The sequence below is a fragment of the Gopherus evgoodei genome, chromosome 2 (genome assembly GCF_007399415.2).
Source record: "Gopherus evgoodei ecotype Sinaloan lineage chromosome 2, rGopEvg1_v1.p, whole genome shotgun sequence".
Lineage (NCBI taxonomy): Eukaryota > Metazoa > Chordata > Testudines > Testudinidae > Gopherus > Gopherus evgoodei.
The window spans coordinates 95,342,010-95,365,004 of NC_044323.1; the positions used below are offsets into that span (position 1 = coordinate 95,342,010).

Genomic DNA, 22,995 nt, shown 5'->3' on the forward strand with positions numbered 1-22,995 from the left:
TCACTACTGCATTACTCCAGTTATGTGTCAGTGCAATTACAACGATGAATCCAGGTCCAGTGAATCAAATTCTGCACTAATCAGCAAAAACCTTAAGTAATCAGTGGAGTTTCTCTGGATTTATACTGTGCAGCAGAATAGACTGTCACCCTACATCTGTATAGTCATTATATTTAGCCTGATTTGGGAATGAGCAGTTCCTATCTTTAAAGTGCTGTGGCTTCCTACATGATTTCCCTCCTCCCCCATTCCCCACCTGGATTATGTTGTCTGATTCAGGAGAGGCAGCTGGGAACGAGGAGTCACTGAAATATTTATAAGGGACAGAAAGCATTCTACCAATCAGAAATCACAGATACACTCCTCTGATTTATAATAAAGGATTGCAAATGCCATAGCCGCAAGAAAGTTGTTATCCAAGGTTCTCAGTGACTGTAGTGATTAATTGCTAACATGACAATGTGATTTGTTTTATTTTTTACATTAACAAGGTGCAAAGGTTTCTTTTGTTTGCTCTCACCTGCGTGGACTCGGAAGGACCAGAGCTGACCTGGACAGGGTTCAGGACACTAGGGATGCCTGGGATAGGTCTCTGGGTAGGAAAAGTTGGGGCAGGATGGATGAGTGGAGGGCTGTGTCCAAAGGCCGAACCTAGGGTTTGCTGACGACTTATAATTTGCTGATGCATTTGCTGGAGGGATACCGGTGTGGGAGGGTAAGTGAAACTCAGAGCAGGACTGAATTTAGGAGAAAAACAAACAAAAAAAGAGATGAGGACCATTGTTGTGTTGAGTTGTACAGGTAGTTTACATTTCCAGCGATTAAATTAGCATAGGCAAAAAGCTATCCCTTTCCCTCTCATTCTCTTCTCCCTCCCTCCCAATCTCAACAAATGACAAACATTGCTACTAAATCCAGAGCTGAGTTAAATTGATTACTGAGAGCAAAAACGATATTATAGCAAAGTATAATGTTTCTACCTTTCCATTAAAAAGACTCCCATTTACAACAATACACAGAAAGTGCCTGAAATAAAAATCAGGAAATCTGAAATAAGAGGCAAGCAGTTCAATAACAGCTATTTATTACAGTAACAAACTTTATATAAAGCAAAAGAATGGGTGATTACATGTTTTCTAGTACTTTTATTGATAAGTGGTGCTGTATGTTCTTGTGTATGAAGCAATTCCTTTAGTCTTGGCTCATGCTATGCTCGTGCATATGTCTCCAGATCTTATTACAAGAGGAGAGAAAATCAATTGGTTAAATGTGTTTTGAACAACATGCTTGTCATATCATTCATTTGTTTAGAAAGATGGAAAGCTCAATTCATCCAGAACGTCACCTAAAGAATTTCCATCAGTGCCGTTTGGTTACAGAAACTGATGGATTAACCTTTCCCCTCTGAAATTGGTGATCCATGTGTTTCAATGTAGAAATATTCCAATGGGAAAGCACTTCTCCCTCTTCTAGTTAAACAACACTAAATGTCTATTAAAGCCCATTATGCATGCTAATACCTGTCATCACTTCATTACCCCGTTGTATTTCCCAGACTACAGTGAGTTCTGAGGAAATTACACTGTGGTCTAAAGACCTCTCTACTAGTAGGTAGTGCCAAATCATTTTTTGGTGCCATGCTTTAGAAATGAATTGTTTGGAGCTAAATCCTCTGACAAGGCCATAGGATATTCTTGCAAGCATTTGCCAATAGCTTACAATTACACTGGCCAAACAAAACAAAACAAAAAAGCAAATTCACCAAAAATGTATTTTTAATTTTTTTTTCTCTTAAAAAGAATCAATTAAAAGAGTCTGGCAAATTAAAAACATTTGGGCATGCGCGTGTGTAAAAAAAAAACTTGCAAGAATCAAGGTTTCTTGTAATGTCAGAGGTGGATTTAATGCAAATTTAAAGTCTGGAGTCTTAATTACTGTTACTGTTAAGCACATTAACTGAAAACATTGAGATAAAAAATAATTCAAATCATTTCAACCATTTTAAGTAATAATTCTACAGATGGTCTGTGTTCATTAATCTGACTATACATTTTGTCTGTTTGACTACAATCCATAAAGAGACGGCTTCAATGTGATTACATTACTATTATTCCTGGTGAGAACTCTCCATTACAATAGTTTGCCCATTTAGGACAGAATATCACTGCGAATACCCTGGGAGAATTTTACCACTCTTTGAGGAACTCTCTTTTCATTCTGCATTGTATTATTTTAATAAAGGGAGGCAGGAACGTAGTGAAAACAGTAATTGTTCACAGCAAGAGTTAGGGAAAAATCAGTAATAATATTCAGTTATTGCAGGTCTATAGTCCTTGCCAGTGGTCCTGTAAGCAACCATGAACGATTACAGCACGACTTAGTTAAGGTAGCCACTATGGATGATTGATAGGACATTAATCAAAAGATGCATATCAGGCTCAGAATTTGTTCACAAGCTTTCTTCTAATAGCTGATTTCATGTTCACTGAGCTCTATGCCAGTTTGTTCAATTTATTCTTCAGTGTACAAGCCATTCATCAAAGAACACGATGATTTAACATCCCTTTTCCCTTTTAGTGAACACACATTACTAAGTGTAACTACACTGTTCTGTTCATTAAAAATAACATACAATTACAATGTCACACACCAGTCTGAAACAGCAGTTGTGTATCCCTACTATGCATTTATGTTTCTATAGATACTACAGATTAATCAGGTGGAGGTCCAAAGTCATACTTAGTCCAAAAATTAGGTATACAGTACCAAGGATGTTACCCAGTTCTTCTGGGTCAACAAATGCAATACTCAAATAATTTGAAATAAGTGCTTGGTATTTTATTGCTTGTGTGTTCTGGGAATAAATAATAATATTTACTTAACATGTACGGACACAAATGGCTTGATCCTCTTCTCACCTGCACCAGTTTAAATAAAAATTAACTTCAATGGGAGCTGCAGGTGCTCAGCCCGCTTGGAAATCCAGCCACTTCGGTGTTTAAATATAAATTTAGGAACCTAACTTTAGGCACCCAGATTTGAAAACTTTGGTCACTATACATCCTACATGCTAAAAAAAGTATTCTTAGTTTTAATCCACAATATATTAATGGCTAAAATCTGTTCTCAAAAATGAATATGTTCCTGCCTTTGACACATGGTCACCTCTGACCTAGAGTGAAATTTAGCCCTAAAAGAAATGGTGCAGTTCTTTTGGACAGCCTGCAATCCAAACAGGGATTCCTTTGATAAGGTAGTATGGCTGTTGTGATATCAGTACCCTGAGACACTGTCAGTAGAATGTCAAGGTCGGCCCTTTGGATATGGATCTTTGTGGGATAGTAAAGAAACTGCAAGACCACCACTAGAGAGCCCTACTTGCACTCACTGCTCCTGAGCAACTTGTTCACTTATAGTTATTGGAGCTCAGCAAATAACATTTGTAATATTCTCTACTTAATCCCTCCAAAGAGAGGATCACACACCTAAGTACAGCCTTCTTTTAGCCAACCATTACCACGTTCCACTCCTCATTTCACATAAATGAAAACAACATAAACATTGTATCTTACTTCCAACTTTAAGATGACTTTTAAACTAATGGACACCGCTCCAAATTTGGAAAGACTCCCAATGGTTTGTTGAATGCAGTCAGACTGTGCTACTGCATTTTATATTGATGTTCCCCAATATAATAATATTAAAAATAATGCCACCTAGCTCTTATATAGCACTTTTCATCAGACACTTTTCATTTCATTAGGGAAATGGGCACTTTAAAAAGGAAACAGTAGATGTGTTGTATGCTTTTTTCTCCCAAGTACAATTCAAAGATGGCCCTAGCTGCCACCCATCAGTAGGATGAATGAAAATGATAAACCCTAGCCTACAGAGATGTTCTCTTTCTTCGCATCTGCTTTGACTAACCCACACATATCCATGTGACTGTAAAATATCCAACATGAATAATGCAAATGACTTACAATGGCCACCATGTTGTCCCATAAGGCCGTCTGTATTCACCCACTTTCCTCAAATAGAGGACATGACTTGTTGACTTAACTCTTTCATAGAAATATACTTAAACTTGGCATTTCAAAGTTGTTTGCCAGATTGCAAGTTGGACAGCCAACTAGCAGAATGGCAGACAAAACAGACTCTTTTTCCATCTTCGTAGCACGTGGTGTACATTGGAAGGGAGCAATATCATAAGAAGCTCTAAAAAAAAAAAACTCAGCAGGGGAGTGAGGCTGGAAAGAGGAAGAATCCTTGTCTCTGTACTTTCTCCCTTTTATACAGGACCCTACTGCAAGAACTGAGAATAAGATATCATGATTTTCATATGCTGCCTGACAACATATATTCCACCCAGTGGCAGAAGAACACAAAGATGGGCCCCAGTGCAGGTTTTTAGTGTGGACTTTCTCCCTGAAATTTGAATTATACACATCAAACATGGCGATTCAACTGTTCAGGACTTCATAACATTTCATTCAGTATTAAACTGTTTCACATAAGCTACGAGACTACAAAACACTAAAGTCTTCTACTCACATATTTGCCCCTCCGCATAAGGGTCCAGCAGGAGAGTGGGGGTATCAGAGCTAAAATTCCAGACTCTCCAGCCACATATGAACAACTGGGGAGGGGGAGAGATTTTGAGCCTAGACACCCCCAAAAAACACACACACATACAAACACACAGCCCCTGGGTAAGAGGTTGGGGGGGGGGCAATTTAGAGGCCGGGAGATGAAGTGTGGAGATAAGGGAGGCCGGGGGCTTGGTGAGGAAGGAGTTGGGAGTTCTGGGAAGGAACTGGTGGGCAGACGGGTGTAGGGATTCAGTGTGAGGCTAGAGGAATGATATAAGGACTGAAGAGTCTGGGGGAAGGGGCTGAAATCTGAAGGCACCAAAAGCAAACAGCCCAGACAGACAGTCCATGAGGGGCAGAGGGTAAAGTGGAGGGTTGTGGGAAGGGGTTGGGACAGAAGGGGCTGGAGATGCATGGATGGCGTGAGAAAGCTGGAATCACACAGCTCTGGGGAAGGATAAATGGGAGAGGAGCTGGAGGGGACAGGAAAGGAAGTATGGAAGATGTGGTGTTGCCAGGCTGTGAGGTGGGGATACATCAAGAGGTGGTACTTATAAGAGTACGTGATACCAACTATTCTCTCCTGGCTCCTATCCCAGTCCATGATGTTTTAACAGTGGCTTAGGTTCTGAGGGAGGCTTCTAGTATGACAGATATAATCTAGTTAACATGCAGACCAAAGGTGCTCTCAATTGTTTAAATCAACATGGGCTTGGCTTCCCGCTCAGGGCATCACAATCTCCAGAGTTGCAGTGCTGCTTGGGTTTGCCCCAGCTCCTCTGAGGGGGGCTGGCTGGAACAAATCTGTGGGAGTGGTGTTGCATGGAGTCACCCCCCAGGGACATGGGGTCAAAACACTACTCAGATTTGGCCTGGCCAGCCTCCTATCAACAGGATGGCCGGGAAACTGGGCCAAACCTGAGCAGCACTGCAACCATGTGCACCAACCTGCAACACCCAGAGAGAAGAACTGAGCCCAGCTGCCCTGTGACCCTTTTGCGCATTCTGGTAACCCTCGTTTGGGTCGTAACCCTTGGGTTCAGAAACCCTAGTCTAAGCTGAGTGGACCTCTGTGCACTTGCATCAGCTGTTTCTCTGCCAGTGATTCCACTCCCTCAGTCTCCAAAATTCAGGCATCTCAGACTGAAACAACCAGTAGTTAGTGAGACAGCTTAGGAAGAAAGGTTATCAATTAGTTAGTAGATCTCAGTGGAACTACTCAAAATGGCAACCTCTGTAGAGCCATGAAGTTGACATCCTAACTAGCTCAGACTCCTGCCTCAGAACAATTCTCTCCAACTGTTTCTGAAGACCACTTTATAGACAAGATGAACTGGCTGGGCTCAAGGTCATCTTTACATAAGATGCTGTCATCAGGAGGGTTTGGTTGATCTTTATGATTTGGAAAAGGGTGGGATGAAAGCAGAAAGGATGAGAGGGATCTTAGAGAACAGAGAGCAGCAGCTCTTTGCTGCCTTTGAGAAATCACTTAGACTACTGAACAATACAGTTGATGGTGAAGTAAAAAAAAATCTAGATACACAAAATTGCTAACGCTGAATGAGAATCTGGAATGGATTTCCTGAATCTTAATTAGCATGTCGCAAGTTTAACAAGTCCAGAAATCCTGCCTCTCATTGCTTTCTCTTATTGCAGGGGATCAAGGCAAGGCTATTGACTTTTTTCCTGTTGCCCTTTCAAAACAACACCCTCTAAATCATCTGGTTCATCTCATCTGTCCCTACCAGGGGCCAAGACAAAATGTTTGCATGGTTGAAAGACCTCACATCAAGCTCATACTTTTTCATTATGCTGCTTTTGTTCTCAAGGAACTCTCTCACTGAAGGCTGTGTGTAGCACGTTTTGATGCAGAAGCCCTTCACTCCCCTGCCTAAAAAAAAAATCACTCAATTACTAGAGTTGTCCTCCACCTCCCCTTTCATCATCCTATTCTTCCTGGATGCTTAGTGTTTGCAATGTCTTCTCTTAGTCTGACCTCCTAAAGACTGATGTTTTTTTCCTAAGGTTTGTCCTCTCTCTGTTGTAATTCCGCATCATGTAATATATTGTGCGTGTTTTTAAAGCATTCCCTTCTGTAATAATCCACAAGGCACTAATGCAGTGGTCCCCAAACAGTGGGGCATGCCCCCCTACAAAGTGCAGAGGAATGTTTGGGGGGCCATGCAGCAGGGCATGAGCCAGCCTCAATGGGAGATGGGAGGAGTGCCACCCAGCCATGCTCTGCCCGCAACATAGCTCCAGCCCCAGGCCAGCTCTGCTCTCATTCCCTCTCCACCCCCAGGCCAGCTCTGCCTCTACGAACACCTCCTCCCCCATCCCCAGTTCAGCCCCCAGCTCCGCTTTCAGCCCAAGATCCACTGCTGAGCCAACTGTGCAGTAATGGAGCAGGGTTGCGGACAGATTCCATTACTGGTCTTGGGGGAGAGGATGAGATGGGAAAAGCTTGGGCACCACTGCACTGACTAAAAGTCCTCCTTGATAATAATAGTAATAGGAATAGTAATAACAAGAGTATTACACTTACATAGCACTTTCCACATGCAAACCATTGTGCAAATACTGACTACATCTAGCTGCATAACCCTAGTGCACATAGGCCGGGAGCAACAGGGAACTTTTAAAAAACAAATCCCAAGAATATATTACAGAGGCAAGATTGTGGCTGGTTCTATGGGACTGTGCAAGAGATGAGAGGGCGCCAAGAGCTCTCACTCCTGCTCAGTGGACAACCACAATCCCAGGTCCAGGTTCTCCCTTGCCTAAGGACCTAATACCAGCCATGTCACTATACACCCTAGTGTGGATGGGCAGTGATGGGGCTATGGCCTAGTTTTTCAGCCAGCAGACTGAAGACAGCATGTAGAGGAGCTCACAGTCATTCAGAGACATTGTAATCAAGGCCATGTACTTTCCCAGTGCCCTCTAAGACAATCTGGCTGTCTCAGATAGAATGGCTCAGTGAGCTGTCTCCGGGGCAGAGTCCTTCTCGTCCCCAATGACTCAGGCTGTGACTTAACCTTTTATATCTATGTTGATACTGTGTACTTTATTACACCTTGTGAATAGAAACCTTGTGAACAGAAACCAAATCTAGAGTAGAATCTGATCAGATAGTGATGAAGAAGCATGGATATTGCTCATGCAATAGGCCTCAATGAAGTTTTACTAAATGTTAACTGACCCATTACTGCTATTAAATGGGGAATGCCTCTAATGGCTGGTTAAATTAGAGTACTTGGAAATTGAAGGTATTTTAGTGGATCTTGAATATTCAGCCACAACTTGTGCATTCAAATGCTAATATCACAGATTACCTCCGTAGAGTATACATGCTGTAATTTGGGTTCCCTATAGACCAATGGTGGGCAACTTGTGGCCCAACAGGATAATCTGCTGGCAGATCGCGAGACAGTATTTACTTTGACTGCCCACAGGCGTGGCAGCCTGCATTTCCCAGTGGCTGTGGTTTGCCATTCCTAGCCATTGGGAGCTGTGAAAAGTGGTGCAGGCCACAGGGACGTGCCGCGGCCACTGGGAGTTGCGGGTGGCCGTGCCTGCGGACGGTCAATGTGAACACTGTCTCGCAGCCTGCCAGAGGATTATCCTGACAAGCCACAGGTTGCCCGCCACTGCTACAGACCATGTGTGATGGGATTACACTGTATACACAAACACACACATACATATATATATATACATAGGCAATTGGTGTCTTTTAGCAAAATGCTGTGTACCAAGTAAGTGAGAAAAAATCTAATGAAAATGATGGACACATTTTATATGATGTATCAGAGGGGTAGCCATGTTAGTCTGGATCTGTAAAAGCAGCAAAGAGTCCTGTGGCACCTTATAGACTAACAGATGTATTAGAGCATGAGCATCCGATGAAGTGGGTATTCACTCACAAAAGCTCATGCTCCAATACATCTGTTAATCTATAAGGTGCCACAGGACTCTTTGCTGCTTTTACATTTTATATGAGTTAGCCCCACAGTGTTCTTTAAAACTGTTTTTAAAATTGCTGAGCATGGGAAGTGTTGGATTACTCCACGCTAACATTACTAATGTTACTGGGTATGTAACCTGACTCACTGCTGCGCAGTGTATAAGAAATGTGTTGTTGCTATTTTATGACTGTTAAAAACAGGGAAAAAGGGACAGGACGGTTTGAAAATGAAAAGGATCGCAAAATCTGAGCCAGTTTTTCCAGCTTTGAGATTGTTAAACACCTACCGCCAAAGAGCTAAGATACCTGTTCTCCAAGACTGAACAAATAGCTAAATACAGATTATACAGACAATATGAAATAAAATAAAAATCTCACAAGTGAACAAAGAAGGCTCCTGTTGCTATAGACCCTGCAGAGTGGTTGGGTCAGCCAACCCTTGCATGCATGCATCAAGGGAAAAGTTAAAAAATATGACTTAAGTCTGCAGAACATTTTAATCTTTTCACAGATTTAATCACTTTTAATTCTAAAATTTATCAATCATGGCAGACCTAAAAGTATTGGTGTAAAAAAAGCCTCCTAAAAGTAGTTATTTTTGAGACCTAGAAATCCAAAACTATTCAAAACCAATGACTGTTTTCAAAAGTGACTAATGATTTTGGGTGCCTTGGTTTTTAGGCAATCTTGGCAATAATCAATAGCAATCACATAAACATGAATAAAGCACAGGCCTCTTTCTTCACAGTGCATGGTAAAGAAGAGAAAATATATACCACTCGATGCAGGGCTATTCCTATTTTGGTTGTAGAATTCATATTTAATACATTTTTTTCCTAAAATTCTGTGACAGAGGGAAAAGAAAGGAATGAAAAAGATGAATGTCTGTACAGTAAAACCAAGGGGAAACTATGTAGAGTTTGTCTTTTTTCTATTGACCTTTTTTGGGGGGAGAGTGGTTGTGGAAGAGTTAGAAAACTCTATAGTAACTGTACTTTAACTTGCAAAGATATTTCAAATTGAATGGGGGAAAAAAAACAAACCAAAAAAAATCAGGACATTTATTTTTCAATATTCTTTCTTTCCTTCCCCTTCTCTACAGTTTCAAACACCCTGCACTGGAGGTAAAACAGGGCAATGAACTACATTGCAATTACATGAGCACATCAAATTTTAAGGAACTGACTTCAAGAAGAAGAAAAACAGACATTATAATCAAAACCAAACTTTGTGGCTACTTTGTGGCTGTCCTATTAACAAGGTTATCCAGTTTCTAGACACAGCTGTGGATTTTGCCACAAAACAGCTGTGACTCAAAGTTAGGAAAATTCTTTCCTTATTTATATACGTTGTTTACGTACATATAGATAGACAGAGGGACGTACTTATCGTTGGACTGCAATTTGACAAAGATCATGGTGTACACCCAAAACCTTCATAAAACAGACAGCTGGTTGATTTCTCCAAGGTCAGCCATCTCAGCAGGACTTATTTACATAAAAGCTTGCAGTACAGCCATAAGTCTATGCATATATATGTTCTGCTGAGCTTGCCAGTCGCAGGAAAGCTGCCTGCTTCTCTCTCTAAGCTCTACTCCTGCAGAATGCCTCAAGTTTGTACAGCACAGCTTCCATCCAGCAGTTTTAGTTATTTTAAAAATAATAAATGGCACAGCATTATGACTGGCAATATTATACCATGGATGGGCGTGGTACTGATAAAGCTACATATTTTGTCACACTATCCTCTACCGTTGCATAAAGACCCCAGGGCAATGAAACTAAGGTAGGCAGGATTCAGTGAACCAACAAAGTAGAGCTGCCAGCAGCTTGGGTAAAACCCTGGCTCCATTGGAGTCAACAGAAACTTTGCCATTAACTTCAGTGGAGACAAGATTTCACCCCTCATTTTGAATCTGGATGTAGTTTTTTTATCCACTGTTAAGAGATCTTGATACAATTGCAACTGAAAACTCCTCCTGCTTTAGGAATGAACTGAGGCAATGATTCAGAAAAGCATCCCTATGGCAGCACTAAAGCACATGCTTTAGTGCTGTTGTGAATAGGGATGGACTTAAGCATGTGCTTCAGTGCTTTCCTGAATCAGTGACCTAGTCATTCAGAAGATGCATCTACAGATGTGCAACTGGCTTAGCTAAACCTTAATAATTTAAAACTGGTGATCAATGTTTTTAACTTCTCAAATGCCTGTTTACGTTTGTTGTCTTAAAGCCAGGGAATGCCCTGCAATTCCTATTAGGGTTTACTGACCACAGGCTGATTTGGAATTAACCTTACCGAATGGTTTTTCATCCACGTAGATCTCTCTAGTTTGAGAGATCTAACTATGGTTTTTATTTATCTGAATCAACAATTAAATCATGTTTGTGTCTAATATGTCTAATACAGATAACTTAAAAAAAATACCTTATAGAAGTTCAGTGTCAGATGTTTCTTTCTCTCAGCAACACCTCCTAAGGATTTCATTGCATTCTTCAAGGTCTCTAGCCCAAATTAAATCATCAGCCATTACATTGCTCTGCTGGGTGTTGGGTAAAACCTCGTTGAAGCTGGTATGCATAACAGTTGCCCTTCATTCAATATAAATGTAAAACTATGTCTACACTATGGAGACTATAGTGGTATAGCTACATCGTCTCTGGCGTAGCTCCATTGAGGTCAACAAAAGTACACTGATTTACATAAGCTGACACCCTGGCTCTTCACAATATGTTTCTCTTAATGTGGTTTTCTTGTTCCAGGAATTCTATAGAATGTTCAACTAGGCTTTGTAAGACAGCAGAAAAAGTTTCTAGTATTTTGTCTTAGTTCTCTACCCGTAGGTCAGTGAAATTTATAGCAAACACCTTTTAAACTAAGTTCATGGCTAAGCAGATTTTTAGTCCTAAAACAGGTGGCATACATGGATTAAATATACAGGAAATCTTTTATACTAAATATATATTTTCATAGTTATTTAATCTTAACATCCATATTTTATGTTCTGAATAGGAAACAAGCTTTGTATTAGATTCCCTAGCTACACTATCATATTTTTTTCTTGGAAAAAACCATTATATTATGCTCTACTACCTAGCTTAAAGGCTATAACTCTGCCAATAACATTTGCCAAACTAGCCTATCTGAAGTGATTTGCTCTGCAGCAATTATAACTACAAAGAGATCTGATATGGATGTATGAACATACATGCGCGCATACACATGCTCACTTGATATCCTTCTTTCTCCACCCTTAGTATGCTGCTTGACTTAGAGGCAGAGTCCATGTTGTTTTGTGTGTGTGGAAAACATCTACCACCTGCCACGCAAAACACAGATAATCCCCAAAACAATCTAACTGAACCTTATTATTCTGTAAAATACAGATTTCATAAGAAGAGACTACAGATAGAAATCCACTTTAATAGGGCTAGGACTAGACTCAACTTCCAACATTACATAAACGTTTGATTTCTGTTGCTATTGTAGTTCTCCACTGCCATTTATAATTGTGCTAATAGGGTATAAAATGCAACTAGTCTGATCTGGTAGTGCTTTACATCCACTTTGCTCAGGTTACATGGTACAAGGAAGTGGAGGAGAAAGCCCTGCATGCTTAAGTGTGTAATGAACATATACTCTCAACAAAGTGTTTTTCACTGGAATTGTCTCAGGTCTGAAGTTGGCTTACCGGAGTTGCATGGGTGAAAGTGAATGTCAAATTGGACCCATTGTCCACAAATTATTTCTCTGCATACTCAGGGAGTTTAAATCCATAAATGAATACTAAAAGTGGCTGTTATGGTCTTATTTAAAGCATCACAAAAATACAAATGAACCTATGAGACATCTGTTTCTTTTCTGTGCTCCTAGATCTTGAAAATGACTATACTGGTTTAAACTAAACCATTTATTTACAATATATTACACACTACTAGCCAGAGACCTTACAGCCCAAAGTGAGTTTTTATGTCTGACTTGTAAAGATTTAAAAATAAAGATGAATAATAATATGGCAAAACACCTTTAAAGCTTGTAGAGTTAAAGTCTCTTACCTGGTGTGTGAGTGTGTCTTTCTACCTATGCAAACAGTAAGATCTGTGCAACTTCCTGCATTAAGGAATTCCTGTCAAATTATCCCAAACATACTGTGTTCCACTTGTTCATTTCCAAACATATTATAAAATTCTGTCCAGCCTTTTATCAGCTCCAGCAAGCAACATATATTTTTCAGATGTGATGATGCATAAGTAACGAGATGTAGAATATAGATAATATTATAATGCCATCAAAAGCAGGGCCTCCTCTGGAATTCTGTGTGAAGTACTGTTCACCCCATTTCCAAACAGATATTGTAGAACAACAGGGGTTTCCGAGAAATCCAACCAGAATGATCAAAGGCCTGGGAAAACTCTTGTAAGAGAGATTGAAAATAATCTTTACTTTACAAAAAAGACAAATCAGAGGAGGTGAGATAAAAGTATATAAAATAATTACATGGAGAAGGTAGACTGGGAAGCTCTGCTCTCCGTGTCCCATAACAGAGGAGCAAAGAGATAGTCAGTAAAATTTAAGGCTGAAAACTGACAGGAGGAAACATTTTTTTTTCACTCAGTACATAAATAGCCTGCAGATCTCACTACTGCAGGATGTTGTTGAGGCCAAGAACTTAGTAGGATTCAAAGAGAGATTGGATGTTTATTTGGATAAAATGAATATCCAGTGTTATAATATCTAATGCTAAAAATAATTTTAAAAGGGATATAATATCTCATGCTTCATGATGTTCACATACCTCTAACTGTGAGGGATTTGGGAACTTCACTGAGGACAGATTATCCTCTGAGATGGCCTCACTTTCGGTCCACGATACTCTCATTTGTATCATCTCTCTCTCAGTCTCCGCTTTCCAGTTGATATGTGTCCCTCTTTATGTGTGTAGAGGGAAACTGATCTTTGGCATCCAGGTCTCTCCCCATGTGCCACCAAAGGGAAACTAATATGTGATCGTATGAATTTAATCAATTTCCCATTACAGTTGTTTTATAGATATATAATCCTAGTCAGTTTCCCTCTTCTAGTACTTTACACAAGGAGCTTAAATGCAAAGGGAAAATTATTAGGAATCTATTCAGTTGTGCCTTGTAGAAGCACAAACCCTACCCTCCACTGCTACAGCTCATGCCCCCTTCATCCCCCAATACCTTCTCCTACTGCTCAAACTTATGCTACATTCAGCTTGCCTTTCCCCCCACTATTTAAATCTTCTCCAAGGATATTCAGCTTCACTTCAGCCTAGCAGCAAAGTGATATTAACCAGATCATGCAAACTCTGGCTATAATTAACCAGATCTTGTTAATTTCACTTTTCTGCTCCAATCACATATATAACTGAGGGGCAGAGGAGCAGATCCTAGGGAAAAAGAGCTGCTGTGTTTTCTCAGCTTCTTGCAATCATTGGAAAAGATCCCAGAGGACTCCTGAACAAACACAAAAATCAATTTTAAGGTCGGTTATGTGGCCAAATTCCACCCTCAGTTAAACTTGTGAGATGCAGAGTAACTCCAACATGGTCAGTGGAGCTACTCCTGATTGAAGCAAGTGCAACTGAGAGCAGGGTTTGGCCCAGATGTTGAAGAGTGACTTGGCAAAAATGGTACCACAAGAATAGCCATACTGGATCAGACCAATGGTCCCTCTAGCCCAGTATCCTGTCTTCTGACAGTGGCCAGTACCAGATGCTTCAGAGAGAGTGAACACAACAGGGCAATTTTTTGAGTGATCCATCCCCTGTAGCACAGACCTAGCTTCTAGCAGTCAGAGGTTTAGGGACACCCAGGGCATGGGGTTGCATCCCTGACCATCTTGGCTAGCAACCACTGGTGGACCTATCCTCCATGAACTTAAGTAATTCTTTTTTTAAATTTTGGCCTTCACATCCCTTGAGTTAAACAGGTTGACTGTGTGCTGTCTGATGTACTACTTCCTTACACTTGTTTTAAACCTACTGCCTATGAATTTTATTTGATGATCCTTGGTGCTATAAGGATCCTAGGGGCTCTGTGCTACCGGTGATTTTTGGATGCTAAAAAAGCAATGCTCTAACCTGTTAGGTTTATTAAATACCCCATAACCTTTTGCAAAAGAGTAGAATTGGCAAACTTAATGTCATGGGAAGTGACTACCACTTCCAAGCCCACCCTACTAGGCCACACTGCCTCTCAGCAAGAAGTGTTACAGCAGTTCAACATCTAATATTTGTTCAAGTAGTAGATACTACATATAAGTGCATCCCGACAAACGATTTATAGTAGGGGTAATGCACTGCATGACTGAGGAAGGTAACCAAATGAGTAAATGTCAAATAAAGGCTTATCCTCACTGCATGTTGTTTCATTTGGCTCCTTTGTGCACGATTCTTCCCAGCGGCAATGTAAAACAGGCATTTTCAAAAATATAGAGTAGCAGTTCTAGCTGGTGAGCTAAAGGAGAATCTCCATTAGCTATCAACAATAGCAATAGCAACATCTTCTTTCAAGTGTGCAGCTAGTAGACAGGATAGATTATTACACTGCCAGCTGACAATGACAAGACAAGCCATAACCTATGCTTATTGTGCTAATATATTATTTATTTTTTGTATTGCAGTAGCATCTAATATCCTCATAATATGGACTTCATTGGGCTAGGCACTGCACAAACACAGACGAAAAAGATGGGGCTTGTTTCATTGTTATTTCACCCCCAACCTCCCAATCCCCCGCCCCCCACTCACAGTTTGTTTCATCTACATGTTGTAACCTACAATGTAAGTTCGTTAGGGAAGCACATGTATTTTTAAATGTTTATGCAGTGTCTAGCACAGTGGGGCCTGGTTCTGCATTAGAACAAATCATGTATGACTGCGCATGTGCACACACACAAAAACACACACACGCACCTCAAAAGAATGTTAAGGTTGCAAAGTCAAGCACTCAAAAGTTAGGAAATGACAGAATTAAGGTTGTCTATGCAACCTTCATTCAGGCCTTTGTATGCATGCACTGTGATACAATCATTAATCATTAACAAAAAACGACAAAGAGTCCCATGGCACCTTATAAATTAAAGATGTATTGGATGCATCTGACAAAGTGGGTATTCATCCACGAAAGCTCATGCTCCAGTATGTCTGTTAGTCTATAAGGTGCCACAGGACCCTTTGTCGCTTTTTACAGAGCCAGACTAACATGGCTACCCCTCTGATACATGAACACATACTGTTTTTTCCACAGAACTCCTACCTCATTCAATGCACAGGATGGACAGTGCTCATTTAATGACCAGTTATTCAATATTTAGTTCAGCGCGAGATCCCAAGCTTTATTTAGTGCATGTTATTCACTGGACACAGAATTATTAATTTCCTCATCATTTTTTCTATGGTGCGCATCACTATAGTATCTGATTTGTTCACAAATGTTAATTTAATTATGTTCACACACACACACACGAGATGAGGAAGTGATATTATCTGCCTTTTATATGTGGAAAACTGAGGCAGAGAGATTAAGGTCAAAATTAAGGTCCACTAATTTTGTGTGCCCAATTTCAAACACTTTGGGTCTGATATTTCAGAGTACTTAGCATTATAAAGAAATTTCTATGTTCAAATCAGAGCTCCCATTGAGTTCCGTTGAAGCTGTGAATGCTCAGCACTTCTGGAAATCAGACCCCAGGGTCTCAAGTCAGGCACTCCAAAAATGAGGACCACACAGTTAAAGGCCACCTGTGAAAAGTCTGCTTTAAGTGAGTTGACCAGCATCACACAGGAGCTCTGTGGCATAGACATGGATAGAATCCAATTATCCAAGCAGAATTAAACTGCCTTATCCAGGAAGTCATCCATTCTATTCCTGCTGTCCCCTGCCTCATTCACTACACCTTCCAACTTCTGTAACAAAGGAGGCAGGGGTCGTTCAGACAACAGTCTCCTTCACTTTACAACCCTGATTCATCTTCTGAATAGGTCTAATCCTGTGCACTGCATGAGGCAGGGGTTCTGTGGAAAAAACAGTATGTAACCATGTAATTAAAGATTTGTATCATAAACACAAAGGGAGGCTTAATTCTGGCATTTGCTAATTTTGAGTGTTTTATTTTACAATCTTAATATTCTATTAATGTAAATTTTTTAAATGTAATTTCTTAGGTATTTTAAAGAACAAGCTACTTCTCTGTCTCAATGTACTCCCTTCAACACTGCCCCCCATCTCCCAGTCTGGCTCCTGTCCTCTTGTATTCAAGTCAGGCTTCTTCCTTCTCCAAGATGCCTGGGAACCTACAGAGTGAATACTGAGAGCAATGGAGAGACAAAGTTCCTGCTACGAGTGATGCCCAGCTCCACAGCAGCCCACAGAATTAGTTACAGGGAAAGTCCTGATAAACCTCTATGTCCCTAGGCTGCAGAATACTCAATACAGATGGAACCTTTGCAGAATTAAGCAGCTAAACTCTAACAAGTCTCCACTGAGCATATATGGACTGAAGAGTTTTAAAAGGCTTATAACTTGGCTACATTTGGTCAGATTGTCTCAGGAGCAGCAAAAGTCACATCCCTGGCACGGAGGTAACCACCCAGACAAATTCCAAACACTTGTTCCAAAGCATGGAGGTGCTAGACCTGCTCAATTCTTGGAAATGGCTGGATTTTTGCTGACACTTTTTCAGAAAAATGTAGCCTCATGCAGACAACCAGCATTAAAGGTTTCATCCTGAAATGTTTAAGATTGGCAAAGTTAAAAGCAGCTGAAAACAGGGTCTTATCATGAGAACCTTTGGCCAACCTTCACTCAAGGTGGCACCACCAGCTTTGCTTGTAATAATAATGTGTCTTCAATCCTGAACTACAAAATGCTTATTGCAACTCTGAACTACATCTACAGGACTACTGAACTACTGCAATCCTGAATTACGAAATGTACTTACTGCAACTCACTGTGACTTTAGATAATCTATTCAACACAAATTGGACACATGTTGCTGTGTATTTAGGTTTAACTATTTTGTAGACACATTCACATGCGAAAAGTTAAGGGGTGTTATCGATTGTTTAAAACATGGTTTTGAAAGTGCTAAACAAACAATTAAGATGCAATGTCGTAAAAAGATCTCAAAATGTGCTGGGTAACCCTTTAAAGGATCTCAAGATCTGTTCCCTCTCCTTTTCCTCGTTTCCAGTGGAAAGGATGTAAAAATATGTTTTCCACTTCTGACATTGAACATTTATAGTCTTATCAAAAAAGAAAATCATTAAATGGTGTGAAATTTTCCATTACACATGCTCAGAAAATATGAACACAAAAGTCTGAAAACCTTAAAAGTGCATAGGCTCACTCTTGCAAACTTTATTATCTTCGTTAATGCTAACTCACATGAATAGCCCTATTGGGCCTAATCCATAGGACTTTACTCAGTTTTTGATCAGCACTTATTCAAATTCCTCAGATGTCTTGAACAAAACTACTCACGTGAATAAGCACTTGCGGGAGTGCCTCTTGGGTTTGCGATCCTATACATCAAAAACAGCTGGACCAAGTATTTTCAATCTTGGGGAGAATATTTACCCCAAGGAAGAGACTAACTATGCCAAGTTTCTCCACAGAATTTCCTCCTCAAAGTTATATGCAATGGAGGAGAAGGTTCATAAGAACCTAAGAATGGCCACACTGGGTCAGACCAATGGGCCATCTAGCCCAGAATCCTGTCTTCTGACAGTGGCCAGCGTCAGATGCTTCAGAGGGAATGAACAGTACAGGGCAGTTATTAGGTGATTCATTCCCTGTTGTCCAGTCCCAGCTTCTGGTTCATCCTGGAAGTGTCATTCCCTCCTAACAGTGGGAATAGTTTGCCTCTATAATACATATATTTAACAGATGTGGCCAGAAATCACTGCCAGCTACTGATAAAAGTCATATTCCACAGCTATAGTACTTGGAAATTGGAACTATGCTTCAATGGATTGCCGAGTTGTATTTCAGAATTATGACATCATACCTGTAGAACACTATATAGCTATTCAAGTAAAGCAGAGCTTTGAAATATGACTATTTAAAAAGAGGTGTTAAAAACAACAGCACTTTTGCTTATGTTAAGTATTTACAGTACTATCACTTTAAACATCTGCCAGAGTCATGTTTTCTAAACACCACTTGCACTCACCATCTTCTCCAGCAGCGTAAAGCCCCATGGCCAGTTTTTCAAGTTTTAAGTGCATATTTCTTGTTGGAAAAGCAGGTTTGCACAAAAATTGACCTTTTAACTCTCAAGAAATTGCTATGGGGACTTGCTCTTTTCCCCAGCTGCAAATTGAAGGTGGAGGCTGCTTTTAAGCCAGGAATCAGAAAAAGTCTTTGTTCAAGTGCCATAAATGCAAAATCAATATTTTCTGAGACTTTTGAGATTTTTTTGGAATGCTGAAGTTAAAATTTAGTGATGTCACAAACACTTCAAGGTCTCTGCATTTGTTTCTTCCTTATTCTGCCATCCCCCCTCATTACTGACACCTTTTTTTAGTTCCTTGATCTCCTTTTATTTTGTTCCACTTTTGCTCTCTTGTTATTTCTCCTTCTGTCCCATTTGCTTCCTTGTTCCCCTTCCTCTTCCTTTGAAATTTTCTCCATCTCTCCGCTCTACTCTTCTGCTCTCAATCCCATGGTTCCACCATTCTTCTCTTGCTGATTTGTTGCATGTGCAAATGAAGCAGCAACGTGGAATTCACAAACTCTATAGTGAGTAGCTCCTCTACTTTGTCCCATGTGCAAATAGCAAATGAAAATATAACTGACCAGGGAACAGAACAGAGGTTCTTTGTTGTGCCTGGATAGAGATGTTGTCTGCCATACTCTTGCAAGAGTGTTGGGAGCTGCTTACCTGATTTTAAGGTATGGTATCCTTTTATCTGGAAACAGATTACTAACCATAAGAAATATTTCTTAGGTGAACAGGAAGATACATGTCATCTAGCCTTAGAGAGCCTTACCTTTAAATACACACAGTAGGAAAGCGATCAGACAAATATCGGGGGGGTTTAATGATAGGATCAGAAAGCACTTGAGCTTCCCATTTTTGATCACAGTACCATTGGAACACTTTGCTGTCTGTTGTGTTTATGGGCAGGATTTTCAAAATCATTTAATGACTCGGGTGCACAAGTGCCAATTGCATCCTATGTCTTTATATCTGAATATTAACATCTCTCTCTGTGTACATATTTATACACCATTATTGCCCTTTAGATTGAAAGTTACCTCTAATGGATAATAAAATGCCTCAAAGTTCTCTGTTAGTTCCAAGCAAAAAAGATATATTTGGCATTATACATTTAGCTCCAGTCAAAAAGATAGATGGTACAGACACACAAAAATATACACATAAAGAGAAACACGTGTATATATTTGCATCCATCCAAGTTTATGGTGTAAGAAAGATAATATAGCATTATACGCAAAAAATGCTGTAACAAAAAATTAATCAATACTTTGCAGCGTTTTTACCTTATTGCACTTGCAGATAAATGGCCATAGGAACCACTAGCTGAAGAACTGCTACGAGAATTATTGAGAATTGTGACCAAGGAGTTTGGAGATGTCCGTATCATGGTCTGAAGGTCAAAGCTATGATCAGACAAGGGCGATATGGACAGCGTACGCTTTCGGCTTGGTCTAGTTGACAGCCTTGGACTTGGAAACCTGGCACCTGTTATGTAAACAAAAATAATTATCTACCAAAGTACTCTACCTGTTTATTTATGACTCCTGGCGAGGGTATAAAGAGTCACAACATGCTGTGACAAGCCCACTCTTTCCACTTGTGATGTACTGGCTACAATTGAGGAAAATCAGGCAGAAAAATTTATCTTCCTGTGGCTTACCTCAGGGGAGCTCTGTTTATTAATGTGCAAGCAAAATGATAAATTGCTAAACAAAAGGAAAAGACTTTTATATGTTATCCCTCTCATTTCTGGTGATTTATGAATCTGATGGCTGCTTAGACGTTCACATCATTAATTCAAGCCCAAGTGATGAGACAGTGGCTCACATCGGCGCTCTCTGAAACCCCTGCCACTTCAATGCAAAGCGCCAAAAATAAACTTCTAAAACACAAAATAGAGATTAAGATGCAGCTTTCCTTTTGCTGATCATAATTCTGCCTGGCCAATGCTAGCTGCAAGAATAAAAAGGATGAATAAAATAAAGCCATAAAACAATGCTCTATCAACAGAAGTCATCAGTTCGACATTCACAGCATTAGGCTAAGAGACATCAGGATATTATTTCAATTTTTTCAAGTATCTAAGGAGATTTGAGGGGGTAGGTGTATCCATTTTTTAAAAACTACAGTTTAAGCTTTTCAGAGCAGTGCAGGGGATTCGATCCCACATCTTCCATTAAAATGAACAGAACATGAATGGCTAAATTCTCTGTGGCTTTGAAAACTTTCACTATTGGGCCTGTACTCCTCCTGACCTGTAACCCAATTCTATCAATGCTAATGGGAGATATCACCTTCAACTTCATTCTAAAATTAATTCATCTAATCCTCCATTTCATTGTAATCAACGTTCTAGAACAAAATTATGTGTATTGAAAATAATACCACTTGTACTTCTCATTTCAATCAAATACACTGGTAATATTGGAGCATGCCGTGTAATTTTGATGTCCAGGGCCACTCACTCTTGGTTCAAGTCCTATTTTTCTAACTGGATGACTTGCAGCTTTATGTAACTTCTCAACAATGTAAGAGTAGGTGACAGGTTTCTGTTATCTTTTCTTCATACTTTCCACTACTTGGTGCTCTAGACCTCAATTCGGCAAGATACTTAAGCATGTGTGTAACTGTAAATATGTTAGTAGTCCATTGACTCCAACAGGACTATCCATGTGATTAAAGTTAAGCAAATACTCAAATACATAGCTGATTCAGGGCGTTCGTTACTGTTATAGACAGCTGATGTAGATATCTCTCTTTTCCCAAATGTCCTGATGTTCTTTGTTCATACGGTTCATGGATACATTCGGCTAAATGTTTGCTAATTTTATTGTTAAATATAGTAACACTGACATTTTCATTTTAGGCCCTCTCACTTTGCTGGAGATTTTATTTTGAGGTAAGCTGACTTTTTATTTCATCCATGTCATAAACATACAGCTAAGTGTAGCATAACATCCCTTTTTACCCTGTAAGGGGTTAATTCCTCTTTCACCTGTAAAGGGTTATGAAGCAAGAAGCTCAGGTAACCTGGCTGACACCTGACCAAAAGGACCAATAAAAGGACAAGATACTTTCAAATCTGCCCAGTGGTGGTGGTGGGGGGGGGGGATTTGTCTGTCTGTTCTGTGTGCTGGCTGGAGATAGATCAAAAAAGCAAGCAATCCAGCTCCATTAGTATTAGTAAGTACTAGCGAAGGAATGTGTTAGCTTACTTTTGTTTTGGCTTGTAATTTCATTTGTAGGAAGAGGGAGGTTTATCCCAGGTTTGTACTTTAAGGTTTTGCCTAGAGGTGAGATCCTCTATGTTCTTGAGTCTTTTGTTATTCTATAAAGTACTTACCATCCCGATTTTACAGAGGTGATTCCTTTACCTTTTCTTTAATTAAAATTCTTCTTTTAAGAACCTGATTAATTTTTCATTGTTTTAAAATCCAAGGGTTTGAGTCTGCGTTCACATGTACCAATTGGTGAGGGGATTGTTCTCAATCCTGCCCAGGAAAAGGGGTGTAGGGACTTGGGGGAATATTTGGGAAAGGTAGGAATCCAAGTGGCCCTCCCTAAATGTTTGTTTAAATCACTTGGTGGTGGCAGCGTTACTTAATCCAAGGTATAAGAAAAAATTTGTGCCTTGGGGAGTTTTTAACCTGAACTGGTAAAAATAAGCTTAGGGGGTCTTCATGCGGATCCCCATGTCTGTACCCTAAAGTTCAGAGTGGGGAGGGAACCCTGACAATCCATTTCTAGGGTATGCTTGTAATCCAGATGTATTCTTTTACTGTGATTTGTTGTTTTGTTCATACATTATTTCAACTCTCAGTTCCACTGACTAAACACCTCCAGAATTCATGATTACTGAACAAATGTTGCGGCTAAAACTATGGTGCATGCCATGGTTCTTTCCTGTCTCAACTCTTCCTATGGCTTTCCAACTAATCTTCCTACCAGTACTTTGTCTAACGTGCAAGTGGCACAGAATCACAGGGCTTGTCTTAATTTTCATTGCTTGCAACTTTCTCACTTGACTCTTTTCCTTAGACATCTCTATTGGCTGCCCCTTTTTGTGTGTGTTCAGCCAGCGTTCAAAATCTGGTATTTAAAGTAATTGTTTTATGGTTGATATCATTCTACGATCTGATCTCTGTTTATACTTCCCCTCATAAACTGGGCTTAATTTGGAATACTC

The 22,995-nt window shown here is 40.0% G+C and overlaps 1 protein-coding gene across 3 annotated transcripts in view; it reads right to left on the bottom strand.

Moving 5' to 3' along the window:
- GLI3 (GLI family zinc finger 3) overlaps positions 1-22,995 on the bottom strand; it is a 257,580-nt gene that overhangs the window by 48,067 nt on the left and 186,518 nt on the right. For all 3 annotated transcript variants that reach the window (XM_030551398.1, XM_030551397.1, XM_030551399.1), the window contains 2 exons: positions 20,093-20,294; positions 521-737 (listed from right to left, as the gene is read on the bottom strand). In XM_030551398.1, the coding sequence (XP_030407258.1) occupies positions 521-737; positions 20,093-20,294 (419 nt within the window). The remainder of the gene's footprint in view (positions 1-520; positions 738-20,092; positions 20,295-22,995) is intronic.